We start from the raw sequence: 18,890 nt of genomic DNA on the forward strand, positions 1-18,890 counted from the left end.
TCTCCCCACTGGAAAATGGTTGGCTTGTAGGATTAAGACCAAACTCCTGACTATGGTGCTTAAGCCAGCCGCCCCCCCTACCTCCCACTCCCCCCACCCATCTGAACTATTAGTCATTATCCCCATTTCAGGCTGTTTGGTTTCTCCCATCAGTGGCCATGAAAGGCAAGGTTAGAGGGCCTGATGAAGGGTTGGGTGGGCGGGCAACATGGAGGGAGGATGCAACCGACATGACAGTAAAGGTGGGGAGAGCAGCCAGGTGCCGTGGCAATGATCAGTAATCCCACCGGGAGTGACTACAACTCAGATTAAGCTGTGAGGGGAAGATGCAGGGAAGTGGGTACTTTGCAGAGACTTTTAGCTTTTGGGAGATAAAACCGACAGGAATTAGGTTCTAATCAATATTTGTTGATTCTCCTGGCTACTCTTTCTAAAGCAAGCTCTTTGGTTACTCTTCTGTTGACTTTCTTCATAGCACTTTTCAAAGCCTGTGATGACCTTGTTCCTATACTTGCCTGTTGTCTGTTTCCCTCGAGCAGAGGGTGAACTAAATGAGGGCTGCGAGCTCGAGCAGCCTTGCTCAGCCGGTGCTTGGCACTTAGCAAGTTCTCTCAATAGATCTTCAAGGGCTGAATGGCTTCATAATTGATCGAATGGGACAGAGCAAGGGCAGAGAGGTGAGAAGGACAAGGCCAGGGGGAGGCCTGTGATAACTGGGACAAACACTCCAGAGGGGTTAAGACCCCACCTCTCTCTGTTTCTGGCCCTGGGGAGGGTGGGCATGAACTAGGGGTCTAGCGGTCCACATGGCCCCAGGACCACCTGCCCAACTGTCCATCACTAGATTTGAGAAAAGCCTAATTCCCATTCTTCACTTTCTGGCCTTCTGACTGCTGACTCAAGGCACTAGGTGTTTTCAGGTAAAGGTAATAGGGGACCCCGCCAGACCCCGAGATCTAACTCTCAAGTTTGTGGAGGAGGGTAACAGAGGATGCGACTAGGCACATGGTAAAAACCTTGTATGCTGGGCTGTTTGACTCCAAAACTCAGCGTGGCAGCCTCCCCCTCCTCCCCCGCCCCCGCCCGTCCCAAGCAGTCCCAAGGCTCAGGAGTGTGCAATTCTTTCCAAGCCCTAAAGGGGGTAGTACAGGGCTGGGCCCGCGGACTGGCCGAGGGCGTGGGACCCGCGGAAGATCTCGCGGACTCTAAAGGGAGTGTTGGTGACGCCCCCTGGCGAAAGCGAGCGCCGCCCCTGCCTCTCCCTTCCCGCCAGGATCGCTGGTCTGTGTAGTTGCTTGGGGAAGTTCCCCAGATACCCAGCCCCACTCAGACTTCCGAAAAAGCCCCGAAAGATGGGGAAAGAAAGAGACCCCCATGAACGGGACCCTCGGTCACCAGGGCGTAGGGAGTGGGGTATGGAGAAACGGCTGACCCCTACATTCTGGTCGCACCCGCACGGTGACTATCAGTACGGTTGCGTCTTTAACGCGTGGGTAGCAGGCTGGGCCTGGACTTGCATTGGGTGGGAGGAGGAGCTTCTCGGTGACGTGCGGCCTGAGGAGGGGCGTGGCTTCTAGGTGACTCGCCGCCTGGAAGGGGGCGGGCTCTTAATGACGAGTAGCCGGGGAGGAGACAGCCGTTCATTGATAAAAACGCCGGGCTCCCTCGGGCGCGAGCGCCGCGTAGCAAATCCCGGCAGCTCCACGCGCGGTCCGGGCCGGGCGGAACCGAAACAAGCCGGGCCCGCGCTGCGACTTACCGCCTGCATGGAGCCTGCCGCCGGCTTCCTATCCCCGCGCCCCTTCCCGCGTGCGGCCGCCCCGCCCGCGCCCCCTGCCGGGCCCGGGCCGCCTAAGAGTGCCATGCGGGGACCTGAGCTGGAGATGCTGGCTGGGCCACCGGTGACGGACCCAGGGCGCCTCATCACCGACCCGCGCAGCGGTCGCACCTACTTCAAAGGCCGCCTGTTGGGCAAGGTGAACTGGTGGGGTGGTGTGCTAGCGAGGGGGGAGGTCCCGCTGACCTCCTTGACCGCGCCGGGTGGGGCGGGGGCGCTTGTCCTGGGCGCGGGGACGCGGGGACGCTTTTCCTCGGCGCGGGGACGCTTGTCTTCGGCGCGGGGACTTCTGCGGGCCAGACTTGGCTGTCTTGGAGCGCTCTGCCTGATGCCCGCTCCCCACAGGGGGGCTTTGCCCGCTGCTATGAGGCCACTGACACAGAGACCGGCAACGCCTACGCGGTCAAAGTCATCTCACAGAGCCGCATCACCAAGCCGCATCAGCGCGAGAAGGTGGGCCCGGGCCCAGCGGACCAGGGGTGGGGCGGGGACAGTGGTGAGGGAGCCCTTGAGGGATGACCACCCCGCGCCCCCACTGCAGATCCTAAACGAGATTGAGCTGCACCGCGGCCTGCAGCACCGCCACATAGTGCGTTTCTCGCACCACTTTGAGGATGCTGACAACATATACATTTTCCTGGAGCTCTGCAGCCGAAAGGTGAGCCATGACTGAGAGTGGGAGAGGGAAAAGGGACCCTTGAGACCCAAAGCTGGAGCGCTGCCTCTTCCTCAGCGAGCACGGATGGAGGGAGGGTCGGAGAGGGCGGATCAGGGGCTGACCCGGTGGCTCTCCGCAGTCCCTGGCCCACATCTGGAAGGCCCGGCACACTCTGTTGGAGCCCGAGGTGCGCTACTACCTGCGCCAGGTCCTTTCCGGACTCAAGTACTTGCACCAGCGGGGCATCCTGCATCGCGACCTCAAGCTGGGTGAGACTCCTGGGCCAGCAGGACTGGGGGTTGGGGAGGCAGAGAGAAAAGACTCTGACACACCTCTCTGCCCCCATTCAGGGAATTTTTTTATCACTGAGAACATGGAACTGAAGATGGGGGACTTTGGGCTGGCAACCCGGTTGGAACCCCCGGAACATAGGAAGAAGTGAGTGTTTGAGGAGAGGGGTGGCCAAGGTCTGTGTGACACAGATGACGTGCGTGACAGTGAGTATGTATGTGGGAGGCATGATGACCGCCTGAAGTGTGTGTGTGATAGATGGGAAGGGGATGATGGGTGTGTGTGTGGGGGGGGGGAAGGTGGAGGTGGCAGCTGGGCTCACTGGGACGGGTGGAAAGGTTGAGGGTCCTGTTGGTGTTTGAGGTCCTGAGACAGGTGGGGGTGTAAGGATTCTCAGAGATGTCTGACCTGATCCTGTGTACGGATGGGGCAAGGTGACATAAGCAATGTGTGTGAGACAGACAGAGGGTGGGAATGGCAGGACATGACACCCTGTGTAAGAAAACCCTGCTGTGGCCACGATGACTGGGTGTGAGTGACAACAGATAGCATGTGTGGCCGATGAGTGTTTTGGGGGAATATGACAGCTGGTGTTGGTTTGTGTATGGCACAGACCATAGGAGGTGACAGCCTGTGTGGGTGTCTGACAGACGGGAGTGGGGGACTGAGGAAAGGGTCCATGATGAACCCTCTGCTAACGTTGGAGGAGGGGGCTGGGGTGGGGGTCAAGGCCTCCCCCTGTCCTGAGCAGCTGGGCCAGGCGGGTGGGCGGGGACTCAGCTGCTGTCCCCAGCATCCATTGTCCCAGGACAAGCAGGAGTTCTCTTGCCTTTGGTGACAGGCAGCTGCTTTGTCTGGACTCACAGTGGGGGCAGGGAAGGTGGGGGGGGGGCGGCTAGCCAGGCTGGATCTGAATCTTCTCCTCTTTTCCTCCCTATCCCTTTTCAGAACCATCTGTGGCACCCCCAACTATGTGGCTCCAGAAGTGCTGCAGAGACAGGGCCACGGCCCCGAGGCAGACGTGTGGTCTCTGGGCTGTGTCATGTGAGTCCCGGGGTCATCTGTACACTGGGGGTGCCCCGGTGGGGTGTGCCTTCTGCTCTGCTCCTGACCTCATCTCTGCCCTGCAGGTACACACTGCTCTGTGGGAACCCCCCCTTTGAGACGGTTGACTTGAAGGAGACATATCGCTGCATCAAACAGGTTCACTACACACTGCCCGCCAGCCTCTCACTGCCTGCCCGGCAGCTCCTGGCTGCCATCCTTCGAGCCTCGCCTCAGGACCGCCCCTCTATTGACCAGATCCTGCGCCATGACTTCTTTACCAAGGTCTGTAGCTCCCCAGACATCTAAGTCAAGTCTGCATGTTCCCAGGGGATCCAGTGGGGGTAGGTGACAGGTCTCCTGGGGCCTCCCTTCTTTGCTCACATGACTTCCCTCCTCAGGGCTACACCCCTGACCGGCTCCCTGTCAGCAGCTGCGTGACAGTCCCAGACCTGATACCCCTTAACCCAGCTAGGATCCTGTTTGTCAAAGTTACCAAGAGCCTCTTTGGCAGGAAGAAGAAGAGTAAGTCTGGAATGTCAGTGGTTTTGAGCATATAGCGTGGCAGGAGTCTTGGTACATATATTGTGGGGGCATGAGAGTGAATGCCTTTGAACCCCTGGGGAGAGCATGTGCCCATCTGTATCCCTGCAGGAAGCCCAGGGGTGGGGGTGGACAGGATATGAGGGTTATATCTTCCCCCACCCAGGTAAAAACCATCCTGAGGAGCGGGACGAGGTCTCCTGTTTGGTGAACGGCCTCACTCGGATGTCCATTGGCCATCAGGATGCCAGACCTGAGGTGAGGTGCTCACATGGGTCATGTGCCCTGACTCACTCTCACCCTAGCTGCTGCAGGAAGCCTGGGATAAAAGAAGCTACTGAAGCATCTAGCCTCGTGGCGGCCTAATTGGCTGTGTCTCATTAGCCAGGCGGGGCTGACCTGGGGTGCCCTGGCTGCCAGGGCAAGGCTGGGCCATGGACTCTCGAGGATTTGGATTTTGAGGCCTATCTCACTCCCTTCCCCTACCCAACCCTCCAGGCTCCAGCAGCTTCCGGTCCAGCCCCCCTCAGCTTGGTAGAGACAGCGCCGGAGGACAGCTCACCCCGTGGGACACTGGCGAGCAGCGGAGATGGTGAGCAGCCAGGAGGATGAGAGGTGCTAGAGGTTGTCGGGGCTGAGACCAGGGTCAGAGGGAAGGAGTGTCAGAGAGACATGGCCGGTGTCCTGGTGAACTAATGCCGAATTCCCGGTGCCCTGTTCCCCTCAGGGTTTGAAGAAGGTCTGACTGTGGCCACAGTGGTGGAGTCAGCCCTCTGTGCGCTGAGAAACTGCCTAGCCTTCATGCCCCCAGGTAAGGGTGGGGTCCGGAACGGTGAGTGGCGGTTGGGAGTTCTCTGGCTGAAAGGTTGGGAACAGGTCCTCACTTCCTTCCTCTTCCATGACAGCGGAACAGAACCCAGCTCCCCTTGCACAACCAGAGCCTTTGGTATGGGTCAGCAAGTGGGTTGACTACTCCAACAAATTTGGCTTTGGGTATCAGCTGTCCAGCCGCCGTGTGGCTGTGCTTTTCAACAATGGCACGCACATGGCCCTTTCAGCCAACAGAAAGTAAGTGCTGTCCGGGAGTGCCTTGTATCTGGCCGTTGTGCCCAGCAGGGGTGTGCTCCTGCACTGGGTGTCCTGGGGTCTCCAGGGACGGGCGTCAGTGCCGGGCTCCCACTGACCTCTCGTGTCCTCTCCTCCAGGACTGTGCACTACAACCCCACCAGCACCCAGCACTCGTCCTTCCCCGTGGGTGCTGTGCCGCGGGCCCTGCAGCCGCAGCTGGGTGTCCTCCGGTATTTTGCCTCCTACATGCAACAGCATCTCATGAAGGTGTGCGGGTTGCGGTGGGGCACACTGAGGACGAACACATCCTAATCCCTTCCTGTTCCTCTTGGCGGGAGGGGTGGGGACTCCGAGCTAGAGGCTGAACCTCTAAGGGAGACATCAAGGGGCAGGGGCGTGACTCCTGTCAGACAGGTGACCTGCTCCTGCTCCCAGGGTGGAGATCTGCCCAGTGTGGAAGAGGTGGAGGTGCCTGTCCCCCCACTCCTGCTGCAGTGGGTCAAGACGGATCAGGCCCTACTCATGCTGTTCAGTGACGGCACTGTCCAGGTGAGAACCCCTCCTGGAGTCGGGGGGAGGGTCTGGGAGCCCCATGGTGCTGGGGAGGAAACTGGACCGGCGGCCTAGACCCTGATCAGTGCCCCCCTTCTGCGCACAGGTGAACTTCTATGGAGATCACACCAAGCTGATCCTCAGTGGCTGGGAGCCCCTGCTTGTGACTTTCGTGGCCCGCAATCGCAGTGCTTGTACTTACCTCGCTTCCCACCTTCGGCAGCTGGGCTGCTCCCCAGACCTGCGGCAGCGGCTCCGCTATGCTCTGCGTCTGCTCCGGGACCGCTGCCCAGCCTAGGCCCTAACCTGCAGGGCAGGCCATGACATAAGCCTCAGGTCTGAGGCCTGTGCCTGTAAGGCTCTGGCCCTTACCTTTGTGGGCCTCCCTGTCCCTTTGGTGCCTCACTGGGGGCTCTGGGCTGAATCCCCCAGGGAATCAGGGACCAGCTTTACTGGGGTGGGAGTCTGCCTGTCCCAGCAGCCTCCTACCCCTTCTCCGAGAAAAGCCTGAGCCTTAGTCCCCAGCTAGGGGGTGTTATTTATGGACCACTTTTATTTATTGACAGACATTTATTTATTGGGATTGAGCCCCGGGGAGGGCCTTCTCCTGGGATAATAAACCGTTTTTGCAGAACTTGGAGGCTTCCTCACTCGCAGTAGAGCCCGTGGACCACGGCCACAGCGAAGAGGGAGGCGTTGGTGAAGGCGGCGGAGGCCAGCCCGTCGTGCTCGGTGTCCCAGAGTGCGCGGCTGACCACGTGCACGCCCTGGCCGGCGCGCGGCCCGAGCACCACGTTGCACACCAGCTTGTAGCGTGGGGGACAGAGCTCACGCAGGCGCACACGCACCAGCTCGCACAGCTCCTGAGCCAGCGGCCCGGCCTCGGTGCCCGAGTAGCAGGCGTGGCACAGCCTGGTGGCCAGCGCCGCCTCCAGGGAGTGCTGTACGCGAGCAGCCTCCCAGCGCTCCCCTGGCGCAGGCTCTGTGCGGTAGGAGGGCGCCACCCGACGCAGGGGGGCCAGCGGCAGCCCTGAGAAGCTAACCCTTGAGCCCAGAGGAGGCACTGGGCCCAGAGATGGTCGCCGACCCCCAGGACCTGAACCTGGTCCTGCCAGCGAGTTGCGACGTGAGAAGGATGAGGCTGGGCCCAGCACAGAGCCACGACGGGAGGACGGGCCCAGACCTGCCAGTCGGGCCTCATCAATACTGGGCAGGTGGCCTGGAGGCCTCACCAGCGATAGTTTCAGCCCGGGGTCTTTGATAGTGTCCTCTTCCTGACGTCCGGGGGGCACAGGCCTGCCAGCCATGGACCTGGTGGCTGGAAGACCCACACTTGGACATGATGGCCTAAACTGGCCGTCTTTGTACCCCATCCAGTCTTTTACTCCATGATGAGGGTTTTTACCCCCAACTCCTTCTTACCTGTGTTCTGGGGACAGGTGAATCAAATAGTCCGGAACTGCGTGGATTCCTAGGTGCTTAGAGGGTTAAGGGCCGTTAAGGACATAAGCGGTGCTGCTCAGACTATCATCCTGGGCTAGCCCCTGCCCCCTGATCTTCACTCTCCCCTGGGCACCATGGAGGTTAGCTAAGTGAGCTCTAAGGACACCTCCTAGTCTCCCTTCCACCTGACTTCGCCAGCAGAAGGGGGAGATAAGTCTGCCCTTGGTTCGCCTCAGCCTAGACTGGTGCCTCAAACCCCTAACCAGAAGGAGATACAGACCCAACTCCTTCAACCCCACAGATTCTTCTAGCCTTGTGGGTACTGAATCCAGCTGTCTTCCACCCCTACCTGCTTCTAGGGTGGCGGACACAAAGATCGCCCTCTGCTTGGCTGAGGCTGGAGGCAGGTGACTCAGGAAGCTCCTTCCACCCTCTGCATTTGGCCTCTGGCCCTACCTCCAGAATCAGTTCTGGGATGAATGCCCTCTTCTCCCGAAACTCCCACAGGCACCTGAGTCACCTGCAGCTGTTGGCTTCCAGACTCCCTCCTAGCTCCAGGTTTGCTCTCCCAGCCGGCCTGACTGGCAGGCAGGAAGGTAATGGCCCCTTGTGTTGTGGAGTTGCCCTGGGTTACTGGGCAGGCGCTCCTGTTTGGTTGCCTCCTTCCAGTCCTGGCTCTGGCTTAACCTGGAAGTGTTACTGCTGTGAGTATGTGCTGAGTGGGGGGTGCCTGAGTCATCAGGGAAGAGGGGCTAACAGGGGCCTAGAACCCAGGGCATACCACCACCACAAGGACTACTCGAGGGGCAGATGCAGAGAGGGGCTCCCAGGGCTCTTGAGCTGCTGTCCATTTCTCCCCTTGTGAAGGCTGGCTCTTCTGTTGTGAGCAAGTTGCAGAAGCCTGGGATGTGGGGAGACTTGAGCCTGCAGGGGTGGCTGCTGAGGAGAATCAGGATCCGGGCCCACAGGGAGGAGGTCAGGGCTCTCTGTCTCCCCATCAGCCTCAACAAGGACAAACATTTCCGCTCCCTGTGCAGAGCTGGGGTGGGGCTTGGATGACTTCCTCAGCTCGGCTGTGTGCAGGGGGAGGGGAGGCCATCGGCCCTGCCGGTGGGAGCAGACCTGACGCAACACTGGTGCAACAGTGGTGACTGGACTTGGCGGTGAACCAAAGCCCAGCCTCGTGACCCCTGCTGACCCCAGTGCCCTAGGGCTTGTCCCTAGCTGGCCACACCTCTTGGATGCCCAGAATGCCAGCCCCCTAACCAGGGTTGCATTTTAGGGATGCCAGAGGACATGACGCCTCTGTCAGAGCTGACACCGCCTCACCTGACCTTCCTCTGGAAGGGACACGACTGCCCCCTCTCAGACCAGCCAGTTTTGGTCTTGAAAACTCCATGGGGGTGAGGAATTTCCCTGTTGAGGGGCTTCCCCAGGCCTGGCTAACCTGATCCTGACCCTGTGTGCATGTGAGGGGAGGGGTAGGAAGGGCAGGGAGTTTGAACTCTGAACCCAAGACAGACAGGGGCCTGGGTGCTAAGACCCTCCACTCAGCTTCCAGCCCCTCTGAGAGCTAAAGTTTTCCCTGGGCCTGTGGAGATGGGCGGGGCCTCTCAAGCCGGGCTCCAGTTTCCGTGGAAACCCACAGGCTTCCCACCCACTGCTGCCTGGGCAGGCTCCCAGCTGGGGCCTCATCCGCTGCCAGCCTCTCCTCCCCAGTCCAGTCGGCTCCACTCTCAGCCACTCTTGGCCCCCTCCCCGAGTCCCCATCCCCTAGCCCAGCCTCTGGCCTCTTCCACTGGCCTCTGATGCCTTCTTAAGGAACCTGGGCCTCTCCTGCCCCATCCCTAAACTTTAGCTTCTCAGCTAACAGGCTTCCCAAGCTCCTGCCCCTCCCTCTCAGGCCTTTCTAGTCTCCACACCAGCTGCTGGGCCCGGCCAGGCCTCCTGCTCCTTCCCACCTACCACCTCCCACAGACCAAAAGACAGCAGGCCTGCTAGGCTCTTATTCTACCCGCTTACTCCCCTGCCCCCCCCACCCATGGAGACCCCAGGACTGGTTGTGCACGGGGAGGCTGCACCCTTTTCCACAGCACTCCGAAGCCTTCTCAACAATCCCCAATACAGGTGAGGGGGTGGGCCCTGTTTGTGGGTTTTCCCTAACTGGCTTTGCTGGGCCCCATGACACTGAGGAAGCCTTGGGTACATAGGAAGTGGGGAAGACAACCCTCCTCCCTGGTGAACTCAGTCTGGGGAAGTCAAGTGTGGAGAATGACTACAGGGCACTCAGTGTCCATGATGTCCTGAGAGCCAGAGGTGGGGGGTGGGCAGTGGGGCCTGGAGCCCGGAGCAGCAGTGTGACTTCAGGCAAAGGCCTTCCTTTTTTGGCTCTTGAGCTCCTGGCAGAGAAGAGCCCTTTGCCCCCTGGATCCTGAGAGATGGGATGTAACTTGAGTCCCTCCCTGGGAGGCAGAGGAGCAGATGACCCTGTTCTGGGAACGGGGGATTCACAAGAGGAACAAAGCTCAAGGGACTGAGTGAGCCAGAGTCTCAGACAGGAAGTAGTTCAAGGGTGCTGCCTAGGGCTCACTGCCCAGGCTGCTAGTGGTGTCGGCAGCCAGGGATAGAATACGGGGGCAGGGCTGGTCCGAACTGGAATGTAGCCTTCTGTCCCCACCGCCTGAAAGCTGGGCTCCTCAAGGCTTGGTGACTCCCATAACCCTACTGCTTTGGGGATTGCAGTCCGGTCTGAGTAGTGAACCCCTGGCCTTGGACCTGGGACTAGGAGGCTCCAGAAGCTCGAGCTGCATTTCCTGCCTCCTACCCCCTAAGCTGTGGGGAGGCCCGGAGGCTGGGCCGGAAGTGATTGTGACAATGGAAAATGTGGTCTGGTCTCATGACGGTGTATCGCAGCCATATCTGTCCACCGCCAGTGCGCTCTGCACCGCCGCTTCCCCCCTCCTGCCTGGAGGAGGTGGGGAAAAAGCTGAGTTTGCAGAGTGTGGAGGAGGAGCCAAGAAGAGCTTCCCTTACCTCAAGCCTCAGGCTGGGGGGGAGGAGAGGGGTAGGTAGGCGCAGTCTTGCATCAGCCTTGGTGCCTCCTCAGTGATCAGACCTCACCACCTCCTCTGAGGCCTGAGGCGTTGGGATTACTCTCCCATTTCATGGATGAGAAACCTGAGATTCAAAGGTATAAAGTCACTTGCCTGAGGCACCATAGGGTGGAGCTGGGACTAGAATCCAGGAGTGTGTATGGCAGACCTTTGGCTGGAAGGACTAAGACCTGTCCCTTACATGACAGATTTGGAAATGAAGGCCCAGAATGGGCAAAGGCAAAGCCTAAGAGTTGTACCCCAAGACCGGCCTCTTCTTCCCTGTTTCTCTCCTCCCCTTTCCCACAGTGATGTTTGCTTTGTGGTCGGTCAAGAACGGCAGGAGGTGTTTGCCCACCGGTGCTTGTTGGCCTGTAGATGCAACTTCTTCCAACGACTTCTGGGCCCAAAGCTGGGCCCTGGGATGCCTAGCCCCGTGGTGCTAAGCACCGTGCCAGCTGAGGCCTTCCTGGCGGTGCTGGAGTTCCTGTACACCAACAGTGTCAGGCTGCACCGCCACTCTGTGAGCCCGCTGGGCGGAGGTCTGGGTGAGAGAAGGAGGGAGGTGGGCTGAGGGGGAGGGGCAGGAGAAACTCTCTTCCACTCCCGCGACTGCCCACTCTGCAGGTGCTGGAGGTGCTGACAGCGGCTGTGGAGTACGGGCTGGAGGAGCTGCGAGAGGTGGGTGTGTATGGCAGGTCCCTGTCTCATTTCTCTTTCCTTTTATGGGCTCTGTTCACACCGTGCCTCACACACTCAGGCCTGGAGAGGCACGTGTACCGACACATGGACAGCTGTGTAAATAGGCCTTTATGTATGCCTGTGTGCAAAAGGATATGTGCGTGCTGTGTGTGTGCTGTGGGGGCATATGGGGTGTTTATGGCTGATGCCATAGATGCCAGGATAAGTCAGCCTTGATCCTTGTTCTTCAAAGAGAGATAGACACATGAAAACCTGTAACCCAGGGACATAAGAAGGGTGATAGATGAGGGTATATGGTGCCGAGACTCTGCAGAGGGTGTCTCTGGTATTGCCATCAGGGAGAAAAGAAGGGAAGACTTCTTGGAGGAGGAAACACGGTGTTCGATCAGGTAGAACAGGTAGGAGTTTGCTCAGAGGGGGAGTGGAAAAGTGGCATTCTAGTCACCGAGGCACAAAAGGAGCTAGCGAGCCATTTAGAGAGGCTGGACCAAGAGTGTGAGAGGAAGAAAACAGATGAGATTGGAAAGGGTACCAGGGGCTAGATCATGCAGGACCTTCAAGATTTTGGACTTTATTTTACCCGGAGGGCATGGAGATTCATTGGAGGTTTCAGGTAAGGGAGTGAGGATTTGGAGCTAAGGGAGAAGTGAGTGGGAGAGATGGGAAGGGCTCCCCAGTCCAGCAGGGATAAGTAGCAGTGGAAGCCCAAGAGAAAGGTGCATGACTCTGAGAGAAGTGGACCTGGCATGACCCAGCACTTTTCTGGATGTGAGGGTGAAAGGGACTGGTCATGGATGAAATTCAAGTTTCTGGTTAAAACGAAAGGGTCTTTGAGTCAGGAGCCGGTACAGTGGAAGAAGAAAGGAGTGGATTTTTACATGGCTTTCATCTAGTGTGATTACTGGGGAATGTGCTGGAGGTAGACCGCTGGACCTAAGGTCTAGTCCCTTGGGCTTGCCAAGTCTCGGCCCCTGGCGATTCCTTGCCTCCCCGGATCTGCGAGGTCACGATGGGCTTGCGGCTGCTTAGTTGTCTGCGTGGCTCACTGCTTCTGGGGTGGGGCTAGGGTTCTGGAGCAGAGACACCTTGGCACAACCACTTTCATTTCTGTTCCCAGCTGTGCCTGGGGTTTGTGCTGAAGGTGCTGGATGTGGAGCTGGTTTGTGAGGCCTTGCAGGTGGGTGTTGCTGGACAGGCTTGTAGGTGGGCGTCGGCGTGGAGGGCTGGACTACATGGCCTTCCGGCCTCCCTCCCTGACGCCCTTCGTTCGGTTTCCAGGTTGCCGTAACCTTTGGCCTGGGACCGCTGCAGGAGCGTTGCATAGCCTTCATAGAGGCCCACAGCCAGGTATCGCTCCCCATCTTCACACTCCCAAACCCTCACACCTCATTCTGCTCCTCCCTGACCCGCTCCTGGACCCACAGGAGGCGCTCCGGACCCGCGGCTTCTTGGAGCTGTCAGCGCCCGCGTTGCTGCCCCTGCTGCGCAGCGACAAGCTGTGTGTGGACGAGGCTGAGCTCGTCTTGGCTGCCCGGAGCTGGGCGCGCGTGGGCGCGGTGAGCTGGGGCTACGGGGGACCCCGCGGTGGGGATGCGGAAGGAGGCTTGGGGCGCAGGAACCTGGCAAGCGGGTGGCGGGGCAGGTACCCGGCCCGTCCGGGCTTAGGGCTGGCGTTCGCAGGCCGTGCTGGAGCGGCCCGTGGCCGAGGTGGCGGCCCCGGTGGTGCGGGAGCTGAGACTGGCCTTACTGGCCCCGGCGGAGCTGAGCGCCCTGGAAGAGCAGAACCAGCGGGAGCCGCTCATCCCGGTGCGGACGCGGGGAACCAAACTCAGATCCACTCAGCAGCGGGGGGTGGGGGTGGGGGTTGGGGATGGAGAGGAAGCGCAGGGGTGGGGGGTTACGGCTCAGGGTCTGCGGGGCGACGGGGGGTACTGCCTGACTTCGCCGTGACCGGCCTTCCCTGCAGGTAGAGCAGATCGTGGAGGCGTGGAAGTGCCACGCTCTGCGGAGAGGGGATGCGGCCCGGGGCGCCCCGTGCCGCCGCCGCAGGGGAACCCTGCCCCGCGAGCATCACTGCTTTCTGGACCTGCCCTTTAAGTGACCAAGGCCGCGATTTGCGAGGAATTCTGGCCCTGTCCCAAACTACAGCTCCCAACATGCCTGGCGCTCAGAGGGGCCTTCCGCCCCCAGCATGCTCTGCGAGCCAGGCGCTGGAAGAATCTCAGTTCGCCCTGCGCCGTTGGGGTGGGGGGGAGTGGGTGTGGCTGGGGCGGGGCGGGGCCGGGCCCCAAAGCGATTTCCTTTGCACCCTTACCCTGACACTCTCGTGGGACTCTGGCCACGCGGTCCTGCCGCATTTACTTTTATAACCACCACAGGTTTTCAGCTCAGCTCCCTCTTTATTCCAGACCTACCTCTTGGAGATCTCTCCAAATGCCGGACAGACACTTCAGACTCAGTTCCAAATTGAGCTGCCTTCTCATCTTTCCCAAGTTCTGCCCCCATCGTGTTTCTCATGTACGTGGGTGTCTGAGCCAGAAACCTGCATCTCAGCCTTGCCTTACTCCTCTTTCTCACATCTGCCTCCGGTGGCTTCCACCTTCTAAGAGACTGAGGGGTAGCAGAATGTGCCAACCCAAAACACGCCTCTTTGGGCTAAGGGTTATTTTAAATGGACTATTCTGAGAAACAGTGGAAGCTGTGGAAACAGTAGAAGTTACCCTTTTGTAAGGGAAATTTATATTTAAAAAGGAAATCTCCGTTTGTAAGGGTGTCTCATTCTCTGTACCAGGAAAAGAAGGATGATGAACTCACAGGATTTCAGCGGAGAAGGCACCCATTGAACTCTGCTTAACAAACCCTGTTTACTGTGATTTTCCTGGAGGCTCCCCCGTAACTGTCCTCCCTACACTTTTCTTTCCTCTTGAGCGTAAGATGGTTTTTCAGCAGGTATTCTAGGCCGCCTCAGGGAGGTACTCATTTTTCCCTGGGTATCTTCCACGTACACATGAGGTATACATGTTAATAAACTTGTTTTTCTTTTGTTAATCTGTTTATTACAAGGGTCTCAGCCAAGAGCTCAGAGAGTAATTTTTCCTCCCCTATGAGATCTTTCCAGTTGGTTCAGTTCTCTTAGCTTTAGTTCACCCAGTCCTGTCTGTGTTCAGAATGAATGCAACAAGCTCTTAACAGCCTCCCGCCTTCTCTCGAGTGCAGCGCCTGCCATGCCCCTCTTCCCGCCAACCATTTCCCACACTGCAGCAGACTTGCTTAAGATTGCCAGCCCTACTCCCCGTATTAAAGCACTCAACATCCCCAATGCTGTCAGGACAAAATACACCCTATTTCAGACTCAGGACTCAGAATTACTAGTGGTAACTCTTCTGTCGACTACTGTCTTTGCGTTACATCCCTTGTCGGAAAGCAGTGCATTTTCTGGCTGTGCATTCACTCTCTTAGTTCTTGTAGACCCCCCACGCTACCTCTTTCATTCGTTACACATTTGTCTTCCTGAGGGTCTGAATCTCCCTGAAGAAAGACCCCTGGGCCTGGAGTGGGGCCTTATCTTTTGTTCCCCAGTCCCTGTCACCTACTCAGTACTCTGTAAATGTTAGGTGGTGACTTTATTTCCTTATTTAAATGCTATTTTATTCCATAAAGAGTTTTAAAAGAGCTGTAAACCAAGATACTATCAATCTAAAACGAAGGACAGTAGATTAGAAGAAAATAAGGTTAAACTTCTGTCTCTGGGATTTTATACAATAATATGTTGCACGTGGATTAGAGACAGGTATTTGGCATTACCTCTCAAGCCTGAAAATGTGGTTACTCATAGTACCACTTCATGATAGCGTTGTTTGGATAATGAGAATTGGAAACGAACTTGATGTCCTGGTTTAACCTAGAAGACTGATTATGATATATTTCTACCAGGATGTAGAAAGATATCTGTGACCTTTGGGAAAAAAAATTCAGTGCAGACCAAGTACAGCATGATTCCTTTTGCCAAAAGAAAAGGTAGTGTGGGGGAGGAAGAAGCTTTCCTTGCCCTCTTAGGGTCCCTGGTTGGATCTGAAAATTAAACTGACAAAGACGGATTAACAGGAGAAAAGACTACAGATCTATTTAAGATGTGTTATTTATTTATTTGTTTGTTTTTTTTGTTTGTTTTTATTTACATAATCTCTACACCCATCGTGGGACTCATACAACCCCAATATCAGTAGAGTTGCGTACTCCAACTGAGCTAGCCAGGTGCCCCAATATACGTTTTAGTAATATGGGACTCTTTATAAGGAAATGAAGACAAGAAGAAATGGTTAAGGGGCGCCTGGGTGGCACAGCGGTTAAGCGTCTGCCTTCGGTTCAGGGCGTGATCCCGGCGTTATGGAATCAAGCTCCACATCGGGCTCCTCCGCTATGAGCCTGCTTCTTCCTCTCCCACTCCCCCTGCTTGTGTTCCCTCTCTAGCTGGTTGTCTCTATCTCTGTTGAATAAATAAATAAATAAAATCTTAAAAAAAAAAAGAAGAAGAAGAAATGGTTAAACCCGAGTATTTTTATGCTAGGTTTGATGAAGTGTGGATAGTGATGAAGGAATATGATGGTTTAAAGAGTATGAGGTAGGGGTGCCCAGTTGGCTCAGTTAAGCGTCTGCCTTAGGCTCGGGTCATCATCCCCGGATGGGCTCCTTGTTCAGTGGGAAGCCTGCTTCTTCCTCTCCCTCTGCCCCTCCCTCCCCCGCTTGCGTGTGTGCGTGCGCTCTCTCTCTCTCTCAAATCTTCAGAAAAAAAAAAGTGTGAGGTAAGTGTAGTAAACTGGGGGAAACTTAACGAGGCCTGTTTGGATTTGTAGTCCCTTTGACCTTGGAGATTAGGATGACTCCTTGCCTCCAGTATAGGGGGGTAGGGCTCACTTGGTTTTAATGACCAGTTCCGAGGGAGAAGGGAGGGTGTGGGGTAGGGTAGGATGGGGAGGTGACAGTGACTTTTCTGGTTTCTCAAATTGCTTAAAATATTCAATATGCTAAGGTACTATATTTTGGGGTAGCATGTACTGAACCCCATCACTAGCACAGTGATTAAGAGTATGTCTCTTCTTGGGGCGCCTGGGTGGCTCAGTCATCAAGAGGCTGCCTTTGGCTCAGGTCAGGATCCCACATCAGGCTCCCTGGAGAGCCCTCTCCCTCTCCCTCTCCCTCTCCCTCTCCCTCTCCCTCTCCCTCTCCCTCTCCCTCTGCCTGCTGCTCCCTCTGCTATGCTCGCTCTGTCTCTGTCAAGTAAATAAAACCTTTAAAAAAAAAAGTAACATTAAAAAAAAAACCACCCAATTTCTCTGTGTGTGTTGTGTGGAAGTTTGGGACAAAATGGTAGGAGGGGATGGGGTGCAGTCTAAGGAGAACAGTTAGGGAGGGGTTTTCGCCTGAATCCATCAAGAGCTCTTCTAGGACCAGGGTGGAGTAGGTGAAACGTAGCCGCATGAAACATACACTTTGAGTATGGTCATCAATGGGACCTGCCGATGGCTGTAAATTTGTGGACCGTCACCAGCTATGAGATGGTAGTTATTTAGAGGCAGAGAATTAAATGAGTTTGGACAAGAAGATGCAGATAGGTGGGAAGAGCTAGGTCTAATATCCAAGGACACATTTGGTGGCTGGCCCTATCCATTCTCTCATAATGCTTCTGTATGGCATTTATCACTGAGATCGTAAATTACTTATCCTGATTATATTACTTGTCCAATTTTTTCCAGTGCTGGGTTCTACTAGTAAACTAAGCCCCTTCCTTATAGTAAGGAATCTGGAATCTTCAGCATGAAAAACCGGCCCAGAGTGAGAGTTGGAAGGGAGTGCATCGGTGTGAAAGGAGTCATACCAAACTGGGGCGCAGACAGCTAGGGAGTCTGAGGGGAGGTAGCAACTACTGAGTTCACCCCTTCCTGCTGTATCTCAAGCCAAAGATACGAAAAGGAACATGCATGACTTTCTTTCCCTTACCGAGAAATAAATTGGGATTACTTACAGTTGAGCACTACTAGAAATAAAACAGCAAAAAGAACTCGAGAAAAAGATAACTGACCCCAACACGAAAAAAGAGTAAGGTTATTTCTATTCTTTCGGGAGAATATCCCTATCTCTGCATAACAGCAACCAATTACAAATTTACACTTTATTTTTATAAAAAAACAAAGAGCTTAAAAGAAGTATAGAATCACACCAATACTACAAGCATTATCTATTTTTTAAACCACAGAAAAGTGAGCCTCTTTCAATGAGGCTTCAAAAAATTGGGTTAAAACTCACAACTGTTCCTCTCCACGGAAATCTTTAGTAAAAGGCGAAAGATTTATACGATCTGAAGAGAAACCAGAGTATACTCTCACGCCCCCGCTTGGAACCTCCTAGAACAAGACAACACTTAGCACACTTATGGTTGTTCAGTGTCTGCACGGTTCGTGCTCCCTGCCTGAAATTTGTACGGACCGTAGGTTTAGAGCAGGCAGCATGCCCTACCATAGTGTACAAGTCTCCGTGGGGCTGGAACTCAAGCATCGTGAAACTGCCTTTTCGTGGTGCACCATGGGTATGCAAATCACAGGCGGCTCCGGGCTGGTGGAAGACACCAGCCGTCGCGGCGGGGAGGCGCCAAGGGGACCCCTGGGTGGCAGCTCTCCCTCTTTTCTCTGCGGTCTGCACGGGAACCTGCGCCGGGTTTGCCCAGAGAGGTAAGGGTGCTTCCCGCTGGTGCCAGGCCGGTGTCGAGCCCTATACCGGGGCTGGGGCTGTTAGTCCGGATTGTTGAGGTGCCGGCTTATCATTGCATACTCCGCCCCGAGTGCAGAACCAGAAACGGTAGAGCAAAGGCATTCAGGGGCCATGGGATCTCCTGGGAGGCACATCACTACCCCTCCTGCAAGAGATGCGTCCAGTTTATTTATTAAAGGATGGTTCCATCAAGGAGGAAAAGTGTTCTTAGCAGAGGGAACTGCCTGTGTGGAATTGTAGGAGATGCACACGGCAAGTAATTCAGCCTGTCTAGAGTGTAGTGTGTCCGAATGAGGGTGGGAGTCTGGCTAGGCACTGTCTGGGAGAGAGCTGGAGTGATGGCAGAGGCTAGAGTGAGTTGCCCCTGGAAAGGGCTTGGATTTCATCATGTCCTGGATGGGGAGCCACGAAAGGGTATTGAAGTCAGAGGACTGAGTGGTGTGAGGTGCCACCCAGGGTGGGCTGCCCTGCAGGTCCTGGGACTTGTCTCTGAGACTGAACGTGATTCATGCCCCTGGACTGACCATTCTTGGGATGGTCCAGCTCCAACTGGCTGGAATCCGTTCAGTTGCTGCCACACCAGGACACACTTTCACGTTTCAGGGTTATTCCCTAAGCACTCAGAGCAAAAACTTTTAGCACGGCTAATATCTACACAAAGTACAAAACCAGAGAGCGCTTATGAAATACCAGGTTATTTCTTACCTAAATGAGTTCATTGAAAACCCTGAGGGGAAAAAAAAGCACCCTACAGGGTAGGCTCTGATCTTCCCATTTCATAGATGAAGACGCGGAAGTGATGTTAGCCAGCTTTTCTAGGCCACTCTGCTTGTAAGTGGCACAGTAGGCTGACATCCTTTACGCTATTCCAGCTCCGCGAGCTCTCCCACTCCAC

General features: G+C 56.1%; 3 protein-coding genes and 1 non-coding gene across 7 annotated transcripts; 2 read left to right on the plus strand and 2 right to left on the minus strand.

Moving 5' to 3' along the window:
* Positions 1–1,564: 1,564 nt before the first annotated feature.
* On the plus strand, positions 1,565–6,627 carry PLK3 (polo like kinase 3). The gene is made up of 15 exons (XM_045799705.2): positions 1,565–1,976; positions 2,183–2,290; positions 2,379–2,495; positions 2,635–2,764; positions 2,846–2,933; positions 3,735–3,830; positions 3,917–4,115; positions 4,232–4,355; positions 4,540–4,631; positions 4,872–4,965; positions 5,101–5,184; positions 5,279–5,441; positions 5,579–5,708; positions 5,877–5,990; positions 6,100–6,627. The coding sequence occupies exons 1-15, from the start codon at positions 1,611–1,613 to the stop codon at positions 6,289–6,291; spliced, it is 2,097 nt and encodes a 698-aa protein (XP_045655661.2). The 5' UTR covers positions 1,565–1,610; the 3' UTR covers positions 6,292–6,627.
* Positions 6,618–7,366, minus strand: DYNLT4 (dynein light chain Tctex-type 4). The gene has a single exon (XM_045799717.2). The coding sequence runs from the start codon at positions 7,364–7,366 to the stop codon at positions 6,641–6,643; it is 726 nt and encodes a 241-aa protein (XP_045655673.2). The 3' UTR covers positions 6,618–6,640.
* On the plus strand, positions 6,800–14,278 carry BTBD19 (BTB domain containing 19). 4 transcript variants are annotated; one of them, XM_045799715.2, is made up of 8 exons: positions 6,800–9,563; positions 10,838–11,051; positions 11,156–11,209; positions 12,348–12,407; positions 12,509–12,577; positions 12,655–12,786; positions 12,911–13,036; positions 13,197–13,748. In XM_045799715.2, the coding sequence occupies exons 1-8, from the start codon at positions 9,478–9,480 to the stop codon at positions 13,329–13,331; spliced, it is 876 nt and encodes a 291-aa protein (XP_045655671.1). In that variant the 5' UTR covers positions 6,800–9,477; the 3' UTR covers positions 13,332–13,748. The 4 variants fall into 4 exon arrangements, with proteins under 4 accessions (XP_045655671.1, XP_087721955.1, XP_045655663.1 ...); XM_087865829.1 differs by lacking the exon at positions 6,800–9,563 and adding an exon at positions 9,582–10,626 and having other exon boundaries at positions 13,639–14,278; XM_045799707.2 differs by lacking the exon at positions 6,800–9,563 and having other exon boundaries at positions 9,582–11,051; positions 13,639–14,278.
* A 3,211-nt stretch (positions 14,279–17,489) lies between these two features.
* LOC123793850 (U5 spliceosomal RNA) lies at positions 17,490–17,605 on the minus strand. The gene has a single exon (XR_006780090.2). It is a non-coding gene; the product is annotated as a U5 spliceosomal RNA (small nuclear RNA).
* Positions 17,606–18,890: the final 1,285 nt, after the last annotated feature.

This window comes from Ursus americanus, chromosome 12, assembly GCF_024610735.1.
Source record: "Ursus americanus isolate L20-20 chromosome 12, mUrsAme1.1.p, whole genome shotgun sequence".
Lineage (NCBI taxonomy): Eukaryota > Metazoa > Chordata > Mammalia > Carnivora > Ursidae > Ursus > Ursus americanus.

Excerpts from the sequence above, each read along its gene's own strand:
- PLK3 (XM_045799705.2), top strand. The coding sequence starts at position 1,611 with ATGACGAGTAGCCGGGGAGGAGACAGCCGTTCATTGATAAAAACGCCG. Across the intron at positions 4,356-4,539 it reads CTTTGGCAGGAAGAAGAAGA|GTAAAAACCATCCTGAGGAG; the intron begins GTAAGTCTGGAA and ends TCCCCCACCCAG. Across the intron at positions 5,185-5,278 it reads CCTAGCCTTCATGCCCCCAG|CGGAACAGAACCCAGCTCCC; the intron begins GTAAGGGTGGGG and ends CTTCCATGACAG.
- DYNLT4 (XM_045799717.2), bottom strand. The coding sequence starts at position 7,366 with ATGGGGTACAAAGACGGCCAGTTTAGGCCATCATGTCCAAGTGTGGGT.
- BTBD19 (XM_045799707.2), top strand. The coding sequence starts at position 10,689 with ATGGCAGACCTTTGGCTGGAAGGACTAAGACCTGTCCCTTACATGACA. Across the intron at positions 11,052-11,155 it reads TCAGGCTGCACCGCCACTCT|GTGCTGGAGGTGCTGACAGC; the intron begins GTGAGCCCGCTG and ends CCCACTCTGCAG. Across the intron at positions 13,037-13,638 it reads AGCGGGAGCCGCTCATCCCG|ACCTACCTCTTGGAGATCTC; the intron begins GTGCGGACGCGG and ends TCTTTATTCCAG.